At 44.1% G+C, this 24,840-nt stretch overlaps 1 protein-coding gene across 4 annotated transcripts in view; it reads left to right on the top strand.

The window, feature by feature from the left end:
• Positions 1 to 2,744: 2,744 nt before the first annotated feature.
• EMCN (endomucin) overlaps positions 2,745 to 24,840 on the top strand; it is an 89,681-nt gene continuing 67,585 nt past the window's right edge. Inside the window, exon 1 of one of the 4 annotated variants that reach the window (XM_073340792.2) lies at positions 2,745 to 2,963. In XM_073340792.2, coding sequence (XP_073196893.1) covers positions 2,879 to 2,963 — 85 coding nt within the window. In that variant the 5' untranslated portion in view covers positions 2,745 to 2,878. The remainder of the gene's footprint in view (positions 2,964 to 24,840) is intronic. The other 3 variants (XR_012158498.1, XM_073340791.1, XR_012158499.2) reach the window with 3 other exon arrangements.

Raw genomic sequence — 24,840 nt, 5'->3', positions numbered from 1 at the left:
GGTGGAGTGTCCTTGTTTGGTAAAGGCAGTTTTAAGTTTGTTAAGGTATATATCCCGGATTTTCTCCTTGGAGCATATTCTGTGGTATCTGAGTGCTTAGGAGTGAGGACTGGGCCGGGCACAAAAACAAGATGATCTGTACTGACTCTCAGGACTCCTAAAATAATCTGCAGTTGCACTATGAGCTCTGGAGTATAGTTTTGGTTTTATAAGACCTAAATGAAAAAAGATATGAGTACCAAACACGTATGTGTAGAGCCTCTTTCCCCCCACCCCCTTTTCCTGTTTTACCAGCAGCAGGAACAAATTACCCACATATTACTGTATGCTGTGCTAATTATTAGATCAGGCAGTTCATGAGGTCAGTTGTTCCTCATGGTTTTCTCGCAGGACTCTGCCAGTCCTATTTTGCTTTTCAGGTTACCATTAGGTCCACCCCAATTTCCGAACCGGCCTTTGAAGAGCATTCCCTTGTACTATCTAGTCCCTGTCTCTGGCCATTCAAAGGAATAACCCAGTAAGCTGCCTCCTAATGAGACAGTATACACACAGCTGGAAGATTACAACTCAGGTTTCACACATTTGCTTAATCGCAAAGCACTGAGATGTATTTATCATAACATGAGAATAAGTTTATTAACAAAGATAGAGATTTAAGCAGTGCTTAATTTGTAATGAAAGAAGTGCTGGAGCTCAAGCAATTTTTTTACTTTCATAACTGACACGACAAACCCAGAGGTACACAGTTATTAACTGTCAAGCCTAGAGGTGCCAGGGCTCAGCCCTGGCAAGCTCTGACACAAATTAAGCACTGCATTTAAGTAAGGGTAATGGAAACAGAATTGGGTACAAATAAAACAAAAGTATAATGCACTTTCTAGAAACTACATCTTAACAGTCACAATTCTTGACTAAAGCTGTTTTGCACCCTCAGCCTTTCTACAGAACTTGCTGGTTTTCAGTCAAACCTACAACCAAATTATCAAAAACCCTCCTCCTCCTCCTCCTCCTCCTCCTCCTCCTCCAAGAGTGTTCTTCGGTAAATTGAATAACAGGGTGTTGTCCTTACATGTTCTGTTATAGTTCAGTAAACCTTTGAAATGTGTTCCAGCTGGTTGTTCTCCAGTGTGCTTTGTCATGGTGCCCTCTCATCCCCATGTTAACTTGTTTTTCCTGTTTACGTCACCTGTAAATGTAGCTCCCAGTGTGTTTGGATCACAATGCTTAATTTACATATGGGAGTGATAACTACCTTCCCTCCAGTCTGGAAGAAATATGTTTCTCCCTTGGATATGTATTTGAAAGCATAATATCAGTAGAAAATACATAATTCCTCATATAGTGTCAATGCACACGTTTCACTAGGACAGTGGTTCCCAAACTTCTTCCGCCGCTTGTGCAGGGAAAGCCCCTGGCACGCCGGGCTGGTTTGTTTACCTGGAGCAGTGAACTGCGGCCACTGGGAGCCGCGATCGGCCGAACCTGCGGATGTGGCAGGTTGGTAAACTGGCTGGGCTCGCCAGGGGCTTTCCCTGCACAAGCGGCAGAACAAGTTTGGGAACCACTGCACTATGATATTAATGACAGTGTGTCTCACCACCTTTCATGTGATACCTTACAAGACACTTGCAGGATAAATACTATAAATAGTGTAAGAAGTAGTGAGTTTGTCAGGCCTGTTAGGAGTTGCTGGAACAGAGTTTGCTGAACCCTTTGCCAGCTGGCACCAATGGCTGTATCACAGAGCTCCACCAAGGTCTCTTTTGAGAAGGAGGGGGAGGGGAGGTCAAAGTAGAGGAGGACTCTAGCTCATTAGAAAGCCTGGTAGAGAGTTATACTTTTAAGGATATAGTCTCATCACACGGTGCAGTGAATTAAGATTAGAAATCACTGTACAGCAGAACAAGAATATACCTCATGGTACTATGACTCCGATTCTGGATGCAGTGATTAGAGCTGGTTTTGAAATTTTCAACATTTTTAGAGAAAAACTGAAGGGTTTTTTTAGCCCATTTATGACCAGCCGTATCAGTAGTGACTGACCAAGGATCATTTGAATGCTTCTGCACAGAGTACAGAATGGGAGTTAGCCAATCTAAGTTTCTCATAGGCAGTCCAAATGCCTATCCTTCTGGCTATGGAATGTGGCTGTTAAAATGACCTGCCATTTCATATCAAATGCAGAGTATGACTTACTCAGACTGCATTTCATAATTAGATCTTCCCATCCTGGGACATAACCTTGGGGTAAGGGAAAGGTATTCTGGGTTCATGGTGCATTCCCTTCTCTGTGGGAGATTGCAAAAGACCAGCAGTAATTCCTGTATGCCAGGCCACCTCGTGCTCACTGTTGATTCTGAGTCATCTCTGGCCATGCAGTTGGAATTCCAAGGTTTCCTGTCTTACAATATTACCATTTATTCAGTTGCAGACTATATTAAATTGCAGTTTGCTCTGTATTTCAGTACCTTGCTATAAAATGGCCCTTGTTTGGACCATCACTATTAAGTGTCCCCTTTTAAAAACATCCAAAATATGTTACCAAAAATTGGTCTGATGTACACCATTCTAAAGAAAGATCTGCCTCTCTTTAGAACCTTTCCTGGCCTCTGGGCTGAAAAAAACACAAAATAAAGTATTAACAAAAACACAGTTGACTGCCAAAGGAAATGAGTTCCTGTAAGGACTGAAACAATAAGTCTCCTCTGTATTGAACTCTCGGAGGGAATATGCTGCGTTTCCTCCTGTTCTTTATCAAAGTCCCCAAAATAAGCTGGAATGGGCAATGACTTTGCACAGTCTCTGCACACTTTTTCCACTTACTAATTAGGGCCTGCCTCACAGAGAGAGAAAACACGCTGCCTGGCTCTGCAAGGGAATGCCCATGCTACAGATTACAAGTATGAAGCTGCTTGGAGCTGCCCTCCTCTCCCTGGCCGTGTTCAGCATCTGCACTGCAAATGGTAAGAGTGCACTGTTCTCTGTCACTCTTCTGACTTTCTTGGTAAGCAGCTAAGTGCGCCTGGGCACCGTTTATGGGTTTCTGCTAGGCTTCACCTCACTGTACTATAGCAGCTCAGTCGTTCATTCCCACATGTATGGGCTGAGTAACTGCATTTGGAGGAATGCAAGGAGGGCATTGGTTTTTAATCGAATTAAATGTCTATAGTGAAATAGCCTACTGACCGATCAGTTTCTGTGGCCTATCTCTGTCCAGCTGTCATGAGCCTCCCAAACCTGAGGGATTAAAAGCACCCAGCAACTGGGAAAAGCCATTTACTCAAAAAATGTTTTCCTTCTTCTCCTGTGAAAAATATATTTTTCGGGACTTTTAAAAGGATTTGAAATGTTTGTCAGATTTGAAAATACCATTTAACACACTGGGGAACTTAAAGTGTGTCCGAGTGTAACCCTGCTGACTTCACTGCAATTACACTAGCAATGAATTTGGCCAAGTCTGCTTATCAGAAGCCAGTGTATGTTGACCACAAATACATGTAGACTTGTAACATTCCTCCAGTGTAATCCCACAATGCCCAGGGCAGTAGTGTTTTAGTTCTGCAATGTGAAAAAGTTACTCCCGTCTCCAAATACTTGATGATACTAGGTGACATAATGGCCATTGACCTGCTTTTTCTAATGTTTTTCTGCATAAAAGTTTGTGTACTTTCAAAGCAGAATAAATTACATTTCATTAGCGTGGGAAGCAACTACAACTTAAACTATCATTTCATCATCTTTATCAAGGATTAATTTGAAAACAAAGCTGATTTTCTCTCTCCAATTTTTTGGCCCATTATGCAGCAGATCTGTAGTCATAGCTTTTACAGATGTCATTAGAGCAGATGGCTTTCAGTGACTGGCTACTAACCAGTGAACAGAAACTCTGTTATTAATGGATTAAGTAATTGCAGGCCACTGTGTCCTCAAACTTTTACTTGGGTTACATGTTAGAAATTGATGCACAAATAAACAAGTGTGTCTTGTGTGGTGTAACTTGTGTTGTTATTCTGGCTCATTGCTGTTAAAAACGTGATGGAGATTGACAGGTAATATTGTTGCTACAGGAAAATTTGCTTTTCAAACCCTGCCAGGTCAGTATGAACTCTGTAAGTACGTGTTTGGGCTGCTATTTATGCTCTCTCTGCTGGGGTTAGAATGAGCAGCCTTCCTGCCATTGTTAAACCTTGACTTCATTGCAGGTCTTTTGAAAAGCAAGGTGGGATTAGTTCAGTAGGAGCAGGCTCAGCGGTGCTGTTTGTAAAAGCTTATTAGAAAGCAACATGCACAGGTTAAAGGGGATGCAAAGGAGAGCTACGATTTCTGTCAAATGCATTTCCTAACACCTCTCCTGTCGCTGAATGGGAATGATTGGGTAGTGCTCATCACGCTGAATTAGCCAATATCATCAAGTAATGGTCATTTGCTTGTAACTATTTTATTCTGTTATAAAAATCTTAAACTCAAAACAGACATGCTGAAACTCCACTGGTAAAATAATAAGAAAAAAAGGAAGACCATGGGTGGAAAAATACAAAGCGTATGTCTCCATCTCTACCATACAAATGAAACGTGAGTGGAGCTGGAAAACTTCATAAATTGATAATCTGTGGAGGACAGAAAGGAATCCCCTCATGTTTGACACAATCCTATTGAAAGGGACACTGTTAACTTGAAATCTGACCAGTTTCAAAAAATGAGATGAGCAAATTCAGGTACAACACTTCCTACTGAATCCCCCTGCTAGTTTCTGTTATTTTATAATCCCACTTTCCTATTTTTTAAAAATATTTTTTCTCCTATTGCCGTGTGAAAGACCCACCCAGAGACTATATGGGGAGAGTGAAACTGTTATACGCACAAAGTTCTGTCAAATGCTCAAAGTGAACAGACTGAGAAAACTGAGGGTTATTTTTCCTTTAATTTAATTTGATTAGGTGTTCCTTGTCGCAACAGCAGGTAAAAAATGTCGGGCAGTAACTGTGATTTAAGTTGACAGTGTCCCTTTAAGTAAAATGCAATTAAGGCAACCTCACTTTTTTTTTAAAGTCAGTCGACATATGTTCCCCATCTTAGGGACCTAGTAAGTGGCCCTCTCAAAGCTAACTGGCTGCTCCTCTAGTCTCTGAGAGTATGCTTTCATTGCAGCTAGCAGTGACCTGGGTGGAAAGACTCATGGTGGTGGGGCTCATGCTAGAGTGGGAAGTTGCAGCTCTGGCAGAAATTCTGACTAGCCACTCAAGCTCAGATCCAGGGCCCTGAGTTGCAACCCCACACTGCTGGTTTTAGCAAGCTAGCTCCACCTCCGCTATCTTGAGTGTCTGCCAAGGGTAGGAGTGTTCCATTCAGCTGCACTTTAGACATACCCTGAAGACTTCCAATGGTCTCCCCTTCTCATATCTTCAGATAATGTGTGGCCTTTCACAATTGTCTGGGAGCATTATAGGGTGTGTGGGGAGGACATACATCACCCTCTGAAGCATCAGGTATTGACTACCAATGGAGGCAGGAAATGACAGAGCCGCTTTTTGCATCTCCCTATCTTAATGTGTGTTGCGTGCCTTCAAATGCATCTCAAAACTATACAGTCCTGTGTGCATCCCTTTTTGTGCAATGGATTGTAAATATTCCCACATTCTGGCAAAATACTTCGTCCCACTTAATAGGAGGCACTGTCATATTTTAGAATTATATTTAGTTGAAATTGTAGATTCAGCCAAACCATAGCCTGGAGGTGAACACTCCCATCCCAACACTATCGAGAAGTTTGGAACTGCATCCAAATTGTGCATTTTGGGCTCAACACTCATTGAAATGTTTGCGATTTGTGGATTTGTCTGGAACCTCTCCACACACATACACACATACAGATGCAACTATTATGATCTGCAGTGTTTTTGAATGTTCTCCCCAGAAGGACATATAGTTGTCATCTTCCTTAGCCTGCAGGGATTAACTGCAGCTTGATGAATACTGGACTCAGCCTCCTGCAAGAAACAAATACAAAGAGAGAGAGAAGTTGGCAGCCCTCACAGGACTGGAAAATTTTAGGATCTAAATTCAGTCTGTGAGCTAGCAATATTTTCCTAAAATTTTTCCAATAGAGTTTTGATATGAAATTCTTTGGACTCTCATGCACAAGCGTATTATTGGAGGCTGGATGAATCTAGAAATGTTCAGGATCCATTGATAGCAAAATAAAAGCCCCAGAACCTTCCTGACAACTCAACTCTAGTCTAAAGGCTTCTCTGAATCCCAAACTTCATAGTGGACTTGGGAATTCCTTGACTCTAGAATTAAAGTGCTCTCGCCTAACCACATTTCCCGCTATCCCCGTCTGCACCAAAATATACATATACCTTAGCACAGAAATGCTTCCTGGGCTGATTCATCATGCTTCCAACTACCTATTACCTGGGGAAAAGAGCTAACAGGGAGGGAGGGACAGCTGGGAGAGAAACTGAGCCAAAGAGCTGTGAGCTATGGGATCATAGAAGATTAGGGTTGGAAGAGACCTCAGGAGGCCATCTAGTCCAACCCTCTGCTCAAAGCAGGACCAACACCAACTAAATCATCTCAGCCAGGGCTTTGTCAAGCCGGACCTCAAAAGCCTCTAAGGATGGAGATTCCACCGCTCCCTACATAACCCATTCCAGTGCTTTACCACCTTCCTAGTGAAATAGTATTTCCTAATAGCCAACCTAGACCTCCCCCACTGCAACTTGAGACCATTGCTCCTTGTTCTGTCATCTGCCACCACTGAGAACAGCCGAGCTCCATCCTCTTTGGAACCCCCATTCAGGTAGTTGAAGGCTGCTATCAAATCCCCCCTCACTCTTCTCTTCTGCAAACTAAATAAGCCTAGTTCCCTCAGCCTCTCCTCGTAAATCATGTGCCCCAGCCCCCTAATCATTTTTGTTGCCCTCCACTGGACTCTTTCCAATTTGTCCACATCCTTTCTGTAGTGGGGGCCCCAAAACTGGATGCAATACTCCAGATGTTGCCTCACCCGTGCCGAATAGAGGGGAATAATCACTTCCCTCAATCTCCTGGCAATGCTCCTACTAATGCAGCCCAATATGCCGTTAGCCTTCTTGGCAACAAGGGCACACTCTTGACTCATATCCAGCTTCTCATCCATTAGACTCCCCAGGTCCTTTTCTGCAGAACTGCTGCTTAGCCACTTGGTCCCCAGCCTGTAGCAGTGCATGGGACTCTTCTGTCCGAAGTGCAGGATTCTGCACTTGTCCTTGTTGAACCTCATCAGATTTCTTTTAGCCCAAACCTCTAATTTGTCTGGGTCACTCTGGACCCTATCCCTACTCTCCAGCATATCTACCTCTCCCCCCAGCTTAGTGTCAAACTTGCTGAGGGTGCAGTCTATCCCATCATCCAGATCATTAATGAAGATGTTGAACAAAACCAGCCCCAGGACAGACCCCTGGGACACTCCACTTGATACCAGCTGCCAACTAGACATCAAGCTGCTGATCACTACCTGTTGAGTTTGACAATCTAGCCAGTTTTCTATCCACCTTATAGTCCATTCATCCAATCCATACTTTTTTTTAACTTTCTGGCAAGAATACTGTGGGAGACCGTATCAAAAGCTTTGCTGAAGTCAAGATATATCACGTCCACCGCTTTCCCCATATCCACAGAGCCAGTTATCTCATCATAGAAGGCAATCAGGTTGGTCAGGCATGACTTGCTCTTAGTGAATCCATGTTGACTGATCCTGATCATCTTCCTCTCCTCCAACTGCTTCAAAATGGATTCCTTGAGGACCTGCTTCATGATTTTTCCAGGGACTGAGGTGAGGCTGTCGTCTGTAGTTCCCTGGATTCTCCTTCTTCCCTTTTTTAAAGATGGGCACTACATTAGCCTTTTTCCAATTGTCCGGGACCTCCCACAATCACCACAAGTTTTAAAAGATAATGGCCAATGGCTCTGCAATCACATCAGCCAACTCCCTCAGCACCCTCAGCTGCATTAGATCCGGCCCCATGGACTTGTGCATGTCCAGCTTTTCTAAATAGTCCTTAACCTGTTCTTTCACCACTGAGGGCTGCTCACTTCCTCCCAATATTGTGCTTCCCAGTGCAGCAGCCTGGGAGCTGACCTTGTCTGTGAAGACCAAGGCAAACAAAGCATTGAGTACTTCAGCCTTTTCCACATCATCTGTCACAAGATGCCTCCCCCATTCAGTAAGGGTCCCACATTTTCCCTGACCACCTTGTTGTTGCTAACATAGCTGTAGAAACCCTTCTTGTTACCATTCACATCCCTTGCTAGATGCAACTCCAATTGTGCTTTGGCCTTCCTGATTATACCCCTGCATGCTTGAGCAATATCTTTATACTCCTCCCTGGTCCTCTGTCCAAGTTTCCACTTCTTGTAAGCTTCCTTTTTGTGTTTAAGCTCACCGAAAATTTCTATGTTAAGCCAGTCTGGTCGCCTGCCATATTTGTTATTCTTTCTGCACATTGGGATGGTTGTTCTTGCACCCTCAAAAAAGCTTCTTTAAAATACAACCAGCTCTCCTGGATTCCTTTTTCCCTCATATTAGCCTCCCAGGAGATCCTGCCCATCAGTTCCCTGAGGGAGTCAAAGTCTGCTTTTCTGAAGTCCAGGGTCCATATTCTGCTACTCTCCTTTCTTCCTTTTGTCAGTATCCTGAACTCGATCATCTCATGGTCACTACTGCCCAGGTTGCCATCCAGTTCTACTTCCCCTACAAATTCTTCCCTGTTTGTGAGCAGCAAGTCAAGAGGAGCATGGCCCCTAGTTGGTTCCTCCAGCACTTGCACTAGGAATTTGTCCCCAACATTCTCCAAAAACTTCCTGGATTGTCTGTGCACTGCTGTATTGCTCTCCCAGCAGATGTCAGAGTGATTGACGTTCCCCCATGATAACCAGGGCCTGTGATCTGGAAACTTCTGTTAGTTGTCCGAAGAAACCCTCATCTACCTCATCCACCTGGTCTGGTGGTCTATTGCAGATGCCCACCATGACATCACCCTTGTTGCTCTCACCTCTAAACTTAACCCAAAGACTCTCAAGAGGCTTTTCTCTAGTTTCGTACTGGAGCTCTGAGCAGTCATACTGCTCGCTTACATGCAGTGCAACTCCTCCACCTTTTCTCCTCTGCCTGTCCTTCCTGAACAGTTTATACCCATCCATGACAGTGCTCCAGTCATGTGAGTTACCCCACCAAGTCTCTGTTATTCCAATCACATCGTAGTTCCTTGACTGTGCCAGGACTTCCAATTCTTCCTGCTTGTTTCCCAGGCTTCTTGCGTTCATGTACAGGCACCTAAGATAACTCGCTGATTGCCCTACTTTCTCACTATGAATCAGGAGGCCTCCCCTGTTGCATCCTCCTCCTTGTGTTTCCTCCGGGTATCCCACTTACCTCTGGGCTCAGGTCACCATCCCTCAGCGAACCTATTTAAAGCCCTCCTCACTAGGTTAGCAAGCCTGCCAGCGAAGATGCTCTTCCCTCTCCTCATTAGGTGGATTCCATCTCTTCCTAGCAATCCTTCTTCCTGAAACAACATGCCATGGGCGAAGAATCCAAAGCCCGCTCTCCGACAGCACCTGCGTAACCATGCATTTACCTCCACAATTCAATGGCCCCCACCTTTGATGATGATCAAATACAGATACTCCTTCTGAGTCAACACCAAGATTTATTTTCCTGAAGAAATGAACCAAGACTAAAGTGAAGCTTGTTCTCTAATTGTTTTCAGTGGAGTGTAGGCATTAGCATGTGCTTATAGAATAATACCTAGCACTTCTACAATGCATATCTTCTTCAAAGCACAGTACATATATTCACTAAGCATCTGATTCTGTGACTCTTTGTGACAGTGAGTAGCACTTTGCCCACCAAGCACTCCTGTCAAAATCAGGCATTCGAAACAAACAGGAGTACTGGCGGAGAAAGGTACTATTAAATTAGTGTGGGTGGGCAGGTGTGTGGGATAGTGGTGAGGCAGAATTTGGCACTACAGGCCTGATCCAAAGGGCACTGAAGTCATTTGAAGTCTTTCCATTGATTTCATTAGGCTTTGTGTCAAACCCTAAATGAGATGAACCTAAACCAAAGCCCCCAGATCTGAACACTACTGAGCTTTGTGGGTCACCCCATCTCTATAACCAGACAAACCAAACAGCCAGATTCCAGCTTTGCAGCTTGAGACAATTGATGATGACAAAATGATATTAATTAACAGGAGCATTTTCAAGTGATGGTTGTTTGCATTTCTATTTAGATGCGCTTTGAGTTTGTAAGTATCGTTAATTGTAGCCGGAAGCGATGGACAAACTGTTCTCCTCTCCTTCCCTCGCTCATGTCCCCATATACACAAACCTTCATTTGTTTTAGGAACTAGATGCAAAGGGAGCCATTTTTTTGAGCTATTGCAACACTTGAATATGTTTTCTTCCCATTCTGTGTCCCTTTCCCCTCTGTTTTGGTTCAGACCTCAAATGCTGCATCAGCTCATCAGCTCAGTTTTGCAGGCTCAAGAAATTGAATAGGCTTTGGGTAATTTGCTGAATTTTGGATGCTTATCTGAACTGAACTTGAACTTGCACTCTAAACATTTTGGGGTTTGCCGGTTGTTCGTAGGTGGGGACATCTGAAATCAATTTGCAAGATGGACATTTTCAAACATCCAATTGCAGTAAATGGAATTTACTCTAGCCTTTAATTGAGCTTTAGTTCCTGGGCAGGTGGTGTTCTCCCTCCCGACACATTCCTTTGACTCATTACTGCTGTCTCATGTTGGGCCAGTAATGGCTTGTGGATTTCCAAGGTAAACTTACAATTTTTGTTCTGTTCTGTAGTATGTTTTACTCCCAAACACAAAGGCAGGTTCAACGCAGGTGGATAAGATAAGGAAACACAAGCTGAGAATAGAAATAGCTCACTTGACCGGTGACCAGGGCATGATGTGCAGCCAGAACAAATGGAAGCTGGATCCTTAGGGAATATTAAATTCAGCCACCTCTGGCTGCAAACACGACACCATATAATATTAAAAATACCAAACTAGAGGCTGTCTTGCTTTCATACATTTTCTCACTTGAAATGATTTTGATGTCCTTTTTTCTGGGTTTTTCTGTCTCCTATATCTGGACCAAATCCAGAGGCAAAATATCCACTGAACTCAATAAGCTTTTCCTAATTAAAGAATGAGTAAGAAGCTCAGTGTTTGACCTTCTGTTTACCTACATGCTTATCTCCAGCCTCTGCAAAATCTGTGGATACATAAGTGACAAAACTCTTTCCAGACATACTGTCTCCGACTAGACTAATGAAGGTTCTAACTGGTGACATTCTGCCGTGAAGCTATCATTACAGTTTAAAGAATGTTCAGACCACAGAGCATCAACCCACAGAGAGATGTTACTGATTTTGTACTGCAGTGAATTTCTAATTTTATGCTGAAGCAAATTTAAGACTGATCATCTACTTTTTATAAATACCATGTTTAAAAATGTACATTGTAATTGGTTAGGAAAAAGGTATGTCAGGGTTGGGATGCTGTAAAACTATGGCTGTTGCTGGAAAAATTCTCCCCAGACTAAAACTCTTGGCAAAACTGTCAAAATTCAATAGGAGTGCAAGGGGTGTCATTTGACACAGAACTTGGCCCAGTGGATATGTAGGAACTGTTGCTTCCATACAGCAAGTCAGGAGTCTAGGCCAGGCTCTAATAAAATCCCATAATCTGCACTTGGCAAGCCCAAGAACAGGACAGCATGCAAGGAAACAGGTATCCCATTTTTAAACTGGGGTATTGGAATCCCTGGGCCAGATCCTGGCCTGTGATATAAGCCATTTGAATTGCTCCAGTAGTGCATAAGGCCCCCTAAAGAGGAAATGGGTCCAGTTCTCCTGTGATGGGTTAGGTCCTTCCCAGCTAGGCCTGATAGAGAGCACCTGGCCTCTATGAAGACTCAGGCAGCAACTGTGAAAAGGGAATAGGGAAGGAGCAGTAAGGCGCTGGTGACAGTTGCCAGTCAAGAGCTCTATGAGACTCAAAAGAACAGTAGTCAAGAGCTGCTGGTGAAGTTCAGTGAGAACACTGTTGGGAGAGTGCTATGGATAGGATTTGCTGGAGAGAACTGGCCAGAGTGGGGGAACCCTGCTGAATAGAAGACTTGTGCAGAGAATCCTCGATAAAGGGGAAGAACCAGCTCACTCAGTGCAGGCTGAGCCCAGGAACCAGAGAGTTGATTCTGGAGGGAGGTTCCCATGAGCAGGGGTGGGACTCCAAACAAAGAGACCCGAGGAGTGGAATGCTGCAGGGAGCCCTCTTGCAGAACAGCTGAGTGGAGGGCTGTGAGAGAAGAGCTGCAAGAAGCGTGGAGAATTGCTGGAGATGTGGAGGCCCTGGAATAGGTGCATAGTAATTGGAGGAATTGTTGACTCTTGGATGTGTGGCTTGGAGCTGGGCTCCAGAGTGCAGGGCTGGAGGACTGCTGCATTTTAACCTGCTTTACTTTGGGGTCGGAGGGTGGGGGAGAATTCTGACTTGGAGGAGCTTGCTGAATATGGAATTGTGGTAATTATTCCTGGGTTCAGGCCTAGAATTGGACTCTGAGAGGGACAATGTTCCTTTTCCAGGAGGGGGATGTGACCATTAGTCTAATCTGTGGTGAAGAAGATGGGCAACTTGGTCGGCTCCAGGGACTGTAGGAGAAAACAGACAGGACTCACCTGTATCACAGCCTTCCCTCCCCCTCCCCCCCCCACCCCAATGTGTTAACAAAGTATTTTCAAAACAACATTTAATCTCATTTTTACTTGCACTTGGATGTTCTGGTGTGTTTGCTGTAGGTTGTAGATAGCAGCACACTGCAGGTGGCTGAGAGCAAGGAGCAAATACAGAGTGGTATTTCCTCATCACATACATGTTCTGTAGCCTTTCTGCCTTGCCTTATCATTCTAGTGAAATTGTGCATCTTGCCAGCATGGGAGATATACCCCAGCATTGCTATCCTACAAGATATTTAATCCTTTTAAAGAGAACATTCAGTTTGTATTAACATCTCAAGAGCACAGAGTTGAAGCTTTTTTGAAGAACACTGGTGCAATTCAAGCGTTAGGGTTAAGTTAATTGAACCATTGGTTGTCGTAACGAGTTGTTAATTCTTAGCATCTGCTGCCTTCCTGGCCAAAGAATCTAGCTCTTTTCTATATAATAATTTATATACAATTTTATAATGTAATTACCCTCCTGGTCTGAGATGTGAATTTTTTGCTTCATAATGACTAGAAATAATCAGTCTGGCATATCCCAGGACTTCCTGGCTGCAGAATTTGCCACAGGTTCCACCCCCCAGCACAGAACGTTGACTTTTATTTAAAAAATAAATAAATCTTAGCCTTTAAGGCTGCGACGATAACATTTGCAGTGTAAACAAATACAGTGATTATATGTCAATAGCTGTAGATATCTCAGAGAGATGATTTCAGGCTAAGGGCATTACCCATATTCTCAGCGTGATTGAACTTGGACACCTAATAATGTCAATGTTGCTAATTGTTTTGAAGCTGGCCATTTAAGCGAAAAGTTGTTGTTAGAAGCAGTGGGAAAGCTAGTTGCTAACAAGGAACTAGAAAGTCAACACCCCTCATCCCCAAAAATGATCACATCAAACCCTTCAAGAGAAGAAGGGAAAGAGGAGATTCATCCTTTCAGCCATGCCTATAGCTTCAACTGCCCTCTGGCCCAATTACTTTCCCAGATGCCAAAAAGCTCCACATAGCCCTCTCAGAGCTGACAAAACTTTCAGCTTCTCCCTGACAGCTTCTCCTATATGCGAATACAAAATGCTGCAGCACAATGAAAATTGAACGTTCACGCAATTGAACTGAATATCTGAGTAAATGACACTGGTGATACTTTAATGACGGTAGTTATTCAGTTTCGTAGGGGATTCAATAAAAGTTAAAATTTTAAAATTTGCTTTAGGGCTGCCATGGAAATCCAAGCCTGCAGAATCCAGGGCTCCCTGCTGCAGAATTTAGCTCCAGCTTATAGCACAGCATATGAGCCTTGGAAATATATCACTGTAATGTTAAAAGGATGGCTGTCCAAACACCCTATTATATTAATGCAACTTCAGAGTGTCTTTTGGGGAATGGTGTTCTTTTAACAGAAGGGTGCTATAGTATATCACTGTATTTGTGTAGATGATATCGGCGGCAGAAAATATATTTGCTGAATTACTAGATTCCGTTTGAAGCTGTTGGTTGATGGGGGTTCCAGTGAATATCAAGAGGAAGATTGGTATTAAAATACTTGCAGAATAATGCAGTACTAGAGGTATGCTACCAATAACTGAAACACTACATATAGGTACCCCGATACACCCCTTTTCATAAGCATGCCAACTTCGTGATATAGTTGCACCTACTTTGTAATGTCATAGGAATTTAGAGATGAAAGTGACTTAATCTGCTAGTGTAATGCCGACAGACCCCGGCTGTAGGCGGGCAGGATTGAACCTGGGACTTCTGAAGCTAAATGCATGAGCCTCTGCTGCAAGAGCTAAAAGGCACAGGGCTGTTAGCTATGGCTGTAGCAGATTCATTCATTTCTAAGTGGTCTCGGTGCCACTACACAGGTCAGAGCACGGCACCCAAGAGGTGTGTGGGTTACACTAGGAGACCTTATCTAGCTGTCTCTCTTTCGGCAGACAGTGGCAGTAGTGTCATGCTCTTTACCTCCTCTGTTTCTTCATTGCCCCTTAACAGCATCCTGTTCTGGATGCTGTGTTGACCTACTGCCTCAACTGTTAGTGACACCCATCCCTCCTCTGCAACATCAAAGCATACGAGAAAGATACTCGTTTAGAATCTGGACCCAACTGTACCCTCTGGCTGGTGCAGAGTCAAAGTAACAATGGCTAATTAAAACAAGGAGGAGTCCTTGTGGCCCAAATAAATTTGTTAGTCTCTAAAGTGCCACAAGGACTCTTGTTGTTTTTGCTGATACAGACTAACACGGCTACCACTCTGAAACCAATGACTAATGAGTGGACCCAGATAGTCAATATCCATGGTCAGTTAATTCCCCCAGCCGTTTGCCTGCCCCCCGTTACAGATACCAGATATTTTATCCTCTGCATGCATCAATAGCTAAATTGATAACAAATATCTCATTTTTGCTTTCTTTAATATTGGGATGTTCTGTACCTTCTAGTCCTTGTGGCTTTATTCTAAGCATTGTGGGAAAAGATGAACAGGGACTTAATTCAGTATGAAATTAAAGTAATTATGAAAGCAATTTCTATCATTCCCACAGAAGTTCATGTGGGAGTCAGGCTGTATCCGAGGCTCCAAACGCAAATGCTTCTGGAGAAATAGCAGCAACAGAATGGCAAGTGTGGGTGTGGCTGGAGTGAGTGTATAGCAGATACAGGATATGCTAAAAATACATACATAGTGGGAGCAGCTGCGATGACCCCTTCCTGCATTGTACAGTTAGGCCAAGTTGAATCTTACTCTATTAGAGCTAGCCACAAACCCATGATTTTACTGCATGCTACAGCGACAGTGCATGATAGAAGATAACTACCAGTTGACTCATACTCGGGTTCTCCTTTGTCCCCTTATTTTCATACACAAAATTTACTGATTTGGGGGCAGCAAAACAAGTACTGTAATAAATCTATGACCTAGGACTTCATAGTTGTCACACTGGTGTGCATCTTGACCTCCTGGTATTTCAAGGCAATAGAAAGAATAGAATTAAGATCTTTGTGTTCTGAAAGAACAGGCCATCCCCTCTAATGGAGAATCACAATAAGCTGTTAGCAGTATAGAGCCCATGGCAAACAGCTAAGTGGTTCTGATTCTATCCAGTGCTGGGCAGTATTCAACAGTTCTCAGTAATCATTAATTCCTTTCCCTTCACGATCTTAAAATGTTTTAGGGTAAAAACTTTGAAAAGCACCTAAGTAATTTAGGGGTCCAAGTCACATTGACTTTCGTTTAAGATTTTGAACAATCTGACCCCAGCTATCAAAAGTTGAGTGAGAGATCCCGTTTAGTGGCTATATGACAACTGCATGTAAAACAACGAAGGCAGCTTTATACTTGACTGTACATTTGGCAAACTTTTTAATTGACTAGGATAAGTGCATCAGCATACCAGTCCTATTCCATGTCGTCAACCCTGTACACTACCCCAGAAAAGCAGACTCTGTTAAGAGTAAGTACATTCTGCTTTTCTGGGAAATGTGCAGGGCTGAGTACATTGTGGTAAACAAACTAACTATAATAAAAACAACAAGGAGTCCGATGGCACCTTAAAGACTAACAGATTTATTTGAGCATTAGTTAGTCTTTAAGGTGCCACCGGACTCCTTGTTGTTTTTGTGGTTACAGACTAACACAGTTACCCCTTGATACTTAACTATAATAAAAGACTCTGTTTGTTTTAAAATGTCTGTTTCTTCTTATAGGTTAAGATCTTCTAGGGCTTCCATTTTATCGCCTTAAAAATATGGTCCAGGATTAAACTTGGCAATTAAGGTCTCAACGTAATAGCAATTAAGCATAATTCAGAGTCCTATAGCCTTCTCTCAGCTATTGGGTGAGGTGAGTTGGAAGGGGATCAATATTCCCACTCTTGATTGTTGTGAGGGATAAGCATTTTCAGTTTGTTCTCTCTCTTACTCCTCCAGATAGTGCACAGGAGGAGCCTGAGGCCTTGTCTACACACAAACTTGCACCAGTTAATCAAAACTGCATTTTAAAATTGATTTAGTTAAACCAGCCCAAGTTTGTGGGTAGATCATCCCTTAGTGACTCCTGCAATTCCTCTTCCCTCTCCCCCCCTTCCATCACCCCAAAAAGGGAGAAGGGAGGGAGATGGTCTGGAGCAGTGGCTCTCATCCTTTGCACACTACTCTACCCCTTTCAGGAGTCTGATTTATCTTTCATTCCCCCAAGTTTTAAGTTCACTTAAAAACTACTTGCTCACAAAATCAGACATAAAAATACAAAAGTGTCACAGCCCACTATTACTGAAAAGTTGCTCACTTTCTCATTTTTACCATGTAAATATAAAATAAATCAATTGGAATATAAATTTTGTACTTTTTTAGTGAATAGTACATAGAGCAGTATAAACAAGTCAGTGCCTGTATGAAATTGTAGTTTGTACTGACTTTGCTAGTGCTTTTTATGTAGCCTGTTGTAAAACTAGGCAAATATCTAGATGAGTTGATGTACCCCCTGGAAGACCTCTGTGTACTCCCAGGGTACGCATACCCTGGTTGAGAACCACTGTTTTGGAGGTGTAAATACTTCCAGATCTTTCTAGAACTGGGAGCCTAGCTTCCTGGATGATTGTGAAGTGTTGCCTTTCATTGCTAGTATAAAGCACAGGTAAGGTAAGCACTCTGTAATACACAAAAATAGAGAGTGACCCTGCACCACTCAGCATAGTATGAGAGACAAGGTCTATGCAGGGAACACTTTGACCAGATAGCTATACTATACCAGCAAAGTGTTCCTAGTGTAGATGTAGTTTATACTGGTAAAACTCATGCTTTTGCCAGTATAGCTTATCTCAGCTCCAGCCCCAGTGAAAAAAGCTATACTGTACCAGCAAAAGCTCATCTACATTAGGGGCTTTTGCTAACATGGCTATGCCGGCCAGGGACCGCATATCATCACCCCTCTGACAGCTATACTGGCTGAAGTTTGTAGTGTAGAGCTTCCCATAGACACGCCGAATTCATTGGAAATGCAGAGTGGAGATACTGTAGTAGGGATTTTTGATTGGTTTTTGCCTGACTATAGAGGGGGATCAGTGAAACTGACTATACTTTGTCAGGGCACAAAGTTTGCAAACTGTACAGCTAGTGACAGAAATGCTTTTTCTTTAGTCCATTAGTTATTTTAAGTGCTATTTATGACCATGGGTAAAAATGTTTAGGCAGAAGTTTGATCTGTAAGCTGATAATTTGCCATTAACTATCTATCTTAAGCCACTGTGCCGGTAGTTATTCACTATTATTCTGTTCATTCTCCTCTATAGTATTTTGTGTAGGAACAGTTTTCTGTGCACTTTGCATATAAATAGCTTTTATGGACTGTTTGTCTGGTGCCCAGGGAGTGCTACCCATGTGTTCTGGGAAGGGGAAGAAGGAGAAGTATCAACACAGTGTTTCACTTCCTGCTCCTCTTTGTTCTCTTGTAGAGAAATTGCATCAGGTTCCACTGCTTCCACCCCTTTCTTCCTTTGGTCACTCCCAGCTGTCATGGTAAGAGGCCTCCTCTTCTGTGAGGTTTAGATTCCATCTCAGCAGCACCGTTACCCTCTTTCTCCTTTCGCATTGCAGTAGCTTGGGTTCTGGTTCGGTCCTACTCATTGCCCTTCCTTCCTCCTATTCCCAGCTACTTCTACTCCCTTTGCTTCCCACATCAAAGCAGGGAGCTGCTGACCTACCCTCAACAGATCATAGTAGGACTGCCTCCTGAGACTCTCTGGCCTTGCTCGCTTCCCTCAAGGCCTGAATGTCCCCTGCTGTGGGAGTGGATGGCTCCCTCCTTCTTTGCTTCCAGAAGAGGGGTCTGCAACTCTGAGTGTGTTTAAAAACTGAGGTTTAATTTGCCCTTTATGGGGGACAGGGTTTGAAGGGAGGGTGTCTGTTTGGCAAACTGAAATGGGGGGGGCATTGCTTTACGCTGCTCTGCACCTAAGCCTAAAGAGACTGGCACCTCTCCTTGGCTTACACTTTTTAGCCTAGTCTGCACGAGAAAAATGGCCCTTGACAACTTGAAATGGGGCAATTAAACCTCGCCATTGTGAATCTGTTCAGCCTGTCCATATAAGCAGAGGTTCTCTGCCTTTTTCTTGCTGAGGCCCACCGCAACATGCGATAAAAACTCCACGGCCCCTCTGCGCTACAACGACTCGTTTTCTGCATAGAAAAGCCAGGGCCCGTGTTAGGGGGTAGCAAGCAGGCCAATTGCCTGGGGCCCCATGCCACAGGGGCCCCCACGAAGCTACACTGCTCAGGCTTCGGTTTCAGCCCCGGGTGGCAGGGCTCAGGCCCTTGGGCTTCAGTCTCATGTGATGGGGCTTTGGCTTTCTGCCCTGGGCCCAGTGGTGAGCTGGAGCTGGTTCCCACCGGTTCGCTAGAACCGGTTGTTAAATTTAGAAGCCCTTTTAGAACTGGTTGTTCCACGAGAGAGAACCGGTTCTAAAAGGGCTTCTAAATTTAACCGGCCAAAAGTGGCGCCTTAGGCGCCGACTCCACGGGTGCTCCAGGGCTGGAGCACCCACAGGGAAAATTTGGTGGGTGCAGAGCACCCACTGGCAGCTCCCCTCCCCGTCCCACCCCCGGCCCCAGCTCACCTCTGTTCCGCCTCCACCTCCTCTCCTGAACGCACCCCCTCGCTCTGCTTCTCCGCCCCTCCCCAGACTTCCCGCAAATCAGCTGTTCGCGCGGGAAGCTGGGGCAGGCTGAGAAGCAGGCGGCGGCTTCGTGCTCAGGCCCAGGGAGGAGGTGAGCTGGGGCTGGGGGCGTGAGGAGGGCCACCCGCGCCGCAGCAGGTAACCTGGGGGAAGGGGTGGGCGCAGGGGAACCGCTCCCCGCCCCAGCTCGCCTCTGCCACCCTCAGGCTGAGTGTGAAGCCGCCGCCTGCTTCTCAGCCCTCCCAGGCTTCCCGCCGAACAGCTGATTCGCAGGAAGTCGGGGGGTGGGACGGAGAAGCAGAGCGGGGCAGTGCGTTCAGGGGCGGAGGTGGAACGGAAGTGAGCTGGGGCCAGGCGCGGGGCGGGGAGCTGCCAGTGGGTGCTCTGCACCCACCAAATTTTCCCCGTGGGTGCTCCAGGCCCGGAGCACCCAGAGAGTTGGCGCCTAAGTCGCCACTTTTGACGTGATCGGTGGGGGGAGCGGTCACTCCCCCTACTCCCCCCCTAGCTACACTCCCCTGCCCCTTGGAGCCAGAGGGACCTGCCGGATGCTTCCTGGGAGCTGCCCCAGGTAAGCAGCGCTGGGACTCCCCATCTTGCCCCCCGGCAGGTCCCTCTGGCTCTTAGGGGTGGGGTGGACACCCACTACGAGACCCTCCTGCCCGGTTCTGGGGGCAGTCAGTGGACAGAGGAGGGGGGTGGATGGGGCAGGGGTCCTGGGGGGGGCGTCAAGGAACATGGGGGGTTGGATGGGGCAGGAGTCCCGGGGGTTGGGGTGGGCAACGACCCCTTTGAGGGGTGAGGAGGGAACCAGTTGTTAAGATTTTGGCAGCTCATCACTGCCTGGGCCCCAGTGAATCTAACGCTGGCCCTGCTTGGAAGATCCCCTGAAGCCTGCTCGCAGCCCCCCAAGGAGCCCCGGATCCCTGGTTGAGAACCGCTACATATAACTACTCCCTCCAGTCATTGCACTGCAGCTTCCAAAACAGAAACCTTGTATGAATAAAATCACAGAAACTGCAGTAGCCCCAAGCGAGAAACAAACAGGAATACAAGAGACGGTGCAGAGTCATCACAGAAAGGATTACACAAGCACTAGGGACTGTGCTGGGAAGCCCCCTTTCAATGGTGTCCCTGCAGCACCAGCACTTTCTATCCACGCTAGTGCTAGAGTGCCAAGGTAGGGTATGCTGGTGATAGGCAAAGGCAATTTCAAACTGGCTGGTCATATTTCTTTACCATTGCAAGCACTTTGGAATGTGTGCATGACCTGTGTTATAACTGCTGCACGGGCTTGTGGGAGAAATATAAACAAACTGGGAGGCGGTCTGTCTTTTGCCCGAGGAAATTAACAAATGGCTACATTTAGTGTGACACCTTTTCAGTGTTGCTAACACCCATCATTTTATCACAAGTCTTGCAGTATTTGGTGTTTCTCCAAAAGCTCCTGCCCCTGGGTGCAACACATGCGAACTTCAGCTTTTACGTTTTTTAAAAAAGTTCGTTTTTAGTCCTCATGGTTACAGAGGAAAGTGAAAGAAAAGGTGAAAATGTGAACCCAAAGGGCTCCAAACACCAGAAGACAACCTCCCTCCCGCACCTGAAGTTTATTACTTTTAAAAACTAATTAATTTTATTCTAATCTTGTGAGTTTTGAATGCCTGGGTTGGCAATAATGATCATACTTGATTTTAAAGAGAAACTTCTAAAGTTAGGTTTAAAAATCTTGATAGTGCATTCTGTTTGGAAGGATTTGGGATACAAATCCTTTTCCCCAGAATTTCTGTGGTGCCCACTGATCTTTCTGATATGTATAGTATGGTATAACAGTGTTTACTCAAACACCACTTAACTGACACACTATGGCTACATTTCAGCATTGTCCTGCAGCATATGTAACTTTCAGGTTACTCCTGGTTAACTGAACCATCATTTCTCTAACTGTTTTCAACGTCTCAGAAATATTTTGAATAACTAGAGTTCTAATCAATGGTATGTTTGTCTGTACCGCACCTAACACAATGGGGCCCTGATGTGGTTGGCTTCTCGGAATTACTGTAATCTAAATGTTAAATAATAATAAGTTACTAATGCTATGCAATCAAGATTGTAATATGAGAGCCTAGTACAGTCCAAAATGTGACTTCTCCATGACCTGTCACCCCTGTTGCTGTTTCACTTTGGCTTAATGGTGTACTTTACAGGAAGCTCAAAAGTATTATAGGGAGGGTTTATACTGAGTTGTTAGTTTTGTACCCAAAGATCAAAAACACTTGCTCTTAAAAGTATCTGGAACTTTTGACCCTGCTGATAACTAGCAGTGAACTGCTCATGGAACTACATGACCCTCTTAATTGCAGTGAGCAACAAAAATCACATCTGATTGAAATGAACTAGTCATGTACAGAGCATTGCCTACTAGAGAGAAGGAGCTAGAAGAATTTCTTTAATGAATTCCACTCCTTGTCATTATCCTGGGTGCCCTTAAAATATCATTCATTACATACATAGTATTGAAAAGGCTGTAGTAAAATGTGATCAATTTCCACTCCTCCCATTCAACACTCGGTGTATGTCAAAACTGCAATGTAAACCCAGGGTTAGTAGGACCTGAGTTAGCAGATCGTGGGTTTGTTAATTTAGGGCTTGAGCATCTACACTAATTTGTAACCCCAGGTTAGGAATTGTTGAACCCTGGGTCCCAACCTGGAACTCCAACATCTATACTGGGACCAAATCCAACCAACCATATCCCAAACTTCCTTTGTTTGTGGTGCACTGTGGGAAAAATTGACTGTCATCGAACTTCACTGTGCAGAGGACAAAAAGTCAGCCCATGGGATTGTGAGAAACTTTTGGTAGATTCCCAGAGCACTGCGTCGACACTGCAAAGCTTGAACCTTGGGTCCCAGTTTGCTTCATGCTTCAACCCTCTATCCCTGCCTGCATCCGAGCCCTGCATTTGTGTGATTTGTGTGTAGTTGGAAGGAGGGTTAGGTTTGAGCCTGAGTCTGAACCCTGGACTTACACTGCAGTGTAGACATACCCTCATTGTTTGGAATAACTGTACAGGAAAGATGAGAAATCCAAATAGAGGTGTAATTGAAGCGGCAGATTTCCATCATGGCTCCTCTTCTATCATATCATCTGAATCACTCAAGTGCACATTTTCTTTCCAACAATGAACTGTCCACAATTATTATTATCTATATTATTCAATTAAACATGAGGTGTACTGCGAGGAAATTATGCTGAAAAGATTCTGTGATCTGTATTGGCTCAATGAGTACCTTTTGGGTAATATCTTTAGAGATGGCTCTGCACCAAAAACAAGGCTCCAAAGAACTCCAGACTTCGGGGAAATGGAGATCAGCCTTGCAATACTGATGACCCATGTATCTGAGCTTGGGTGGGTAGCCTAAGCCTCTGCCAGTGCTACAATGTCCACATGGCTATTTTTAGATCATGCCAAGCCTGCATGAGTCTGTCTGTCTGGGCTGGGTGGCTCGCTGCAGTGTAGACATACATTGATCAGTGAATTTAGAGTAACCCTTGGACATGGAAAACAATTGATCACAGTCCTATTTATAACAGTGCTTAACATATTTGAAGACTTATCAAGTTTCCCTCTTCCCCCCTAAAGGTACCTAGATTTTTTTAACCTGTCTTTATAGATCAGGTTTTCCAAACATTTTCATTTTTGTTGCTTTCCTCTGGACTGTCTACAATTTGTCCAATGTGGAACCCAAAACTGGACACACTACTCCAGCTGAGCTCACCAGTGCTGGCAGGACAATTACCTCCTGTGTCTTATATACAATGCTCTTGTTAATACACCACAGACTATTTGCCTTTTCCGCAATTGCATCATATTGTGGAGTCGTATTCAATTTGTGATTCACTATAAACCCCAGATCCCTTTCTAAAGTATTACCACCTCACCAGTTATTTCCCATTCTGTAGTTGTGCATTTGATTTTTCCTTCCTAAGTTAAATAATTTGCACTAGTCCTTGTTCAATTTCATCTTCTTGATTTCAGACCAATTCTCAATTTGTCAAGGTCATTTTGAATTCTAATCCTGTTCTCCAAAGTGCTTGCAACCTCTCCCATCTTAGTGTCATCTGAAAATTTTATAAGCATACTCTCCACTTCATTATACAAGTCATTAATGAAAATGTCGAATAATGCTGGACCCAGGACAGACCCCTGTGGGTCCTCACTCGTTTCATCCTCCCAGTGTGACAGTGAACCATTGATAACTGCTCTTTGAGTGTGGTCTTTTCAACCAGTTGTGCACCCACCTTATGGTGATTTCACCTAGCTCACATATCCCTACAGTTTGCTTATGAGAGTGTGCAAACTAGACTCTGTCAAAAGTTTTACTACAATCAAGGTATATCATGTTTACCTCTTCACCCCATCCACTGGGCCAGTAACACTGTAAACCGAAGAAAGTAGTTTGGTTTCGGATGATTTATTCTTGACAAATCCATGTTGGTGGTTATTCTCTCTGTGCTTACAAATTGATCGTTTAATAATTTGTTCTAGTATCTTTCCAAGTATCAAAGTTAGCCTGACTGGTCTATAATTCTGCAGGGTCTCTTTGTTTCCCTTTTTAAAGATAGGTCCTATGTTTGCCCTTCCCCAGTCCTCCATGAGTTCTCAAAGATAATTGCTAATGGATCCGGGATGTCTTCAGCTAATTCTTTAAGTATCGTAGGGTGAATTTTGTCAGGCCCTGCCGACTTGAATACATCTAATTTCTCTAAATACTCTTTAACCTGTTTGTTCCCTACTTTGGCTTGTGTTCCTTCCCCCTTGTTGTTAATATAAATTATGTTAAGTATCTATTCACAATTTATTTTTTTAGTGAAGATTGAAACAAAACGGAGAGAACATTTTTAAGACAATAGGGCGGTAGGTTGAACCCATACTGGAATTTGTGTTTACTTTATGCTTGTGAAAGTATTTTACTTTTTTATTTTATAATAAGCACATGAAGAAGAAACTTTGTTGATTTACACAACTGTTTATTTCTGCTGAGTTGTTCCACCACTGGATACAATGGTTCCTAACTATTTTTGCAGGAACCCCCTTTGGCTTGTTTTGGCAGATGGGTGTTCCCGTTCCCTTCACATCCCTCTGCATCATGTCCCAACACAATTCTGTTGCATCTCATTTCCTCTGTTCTTTTGTCTACCTCTCCTGTCCTTCCTCTGTCCTCTTTTACCATCCTGTTATTTCCCCCCTCTTTCTGTTCTATTTTTAGTCCTTTTGGCTCTTTCATTATTTTTTGACTCCGCATCCTAGCAGCTCCATCTTCTCTATCCTTTACTTGACAGACGTTACAAGCTGCTCAGGGACCATGCTATGAACATGCTGCCC

The sequence above is a fragment of the Lepidochelys kempii genome, chromosome 4, assembly GCF_965140285.1.
Source record: "Lepidochelys kempii isolate rLepKem1 chromosome 4, rLepKem1.hap1, whole genome shotgun sequence".
Taxonomy (NCBI): domain Eukaryota; kingdom Metazoa; phylum Chordata; order Testudines; family Cheloniidae; genus Lepidochelys; species Lepidochelys kempii.
This window is presented reverse-complemented; position numbering and strand designations above follow the sequence as displayed.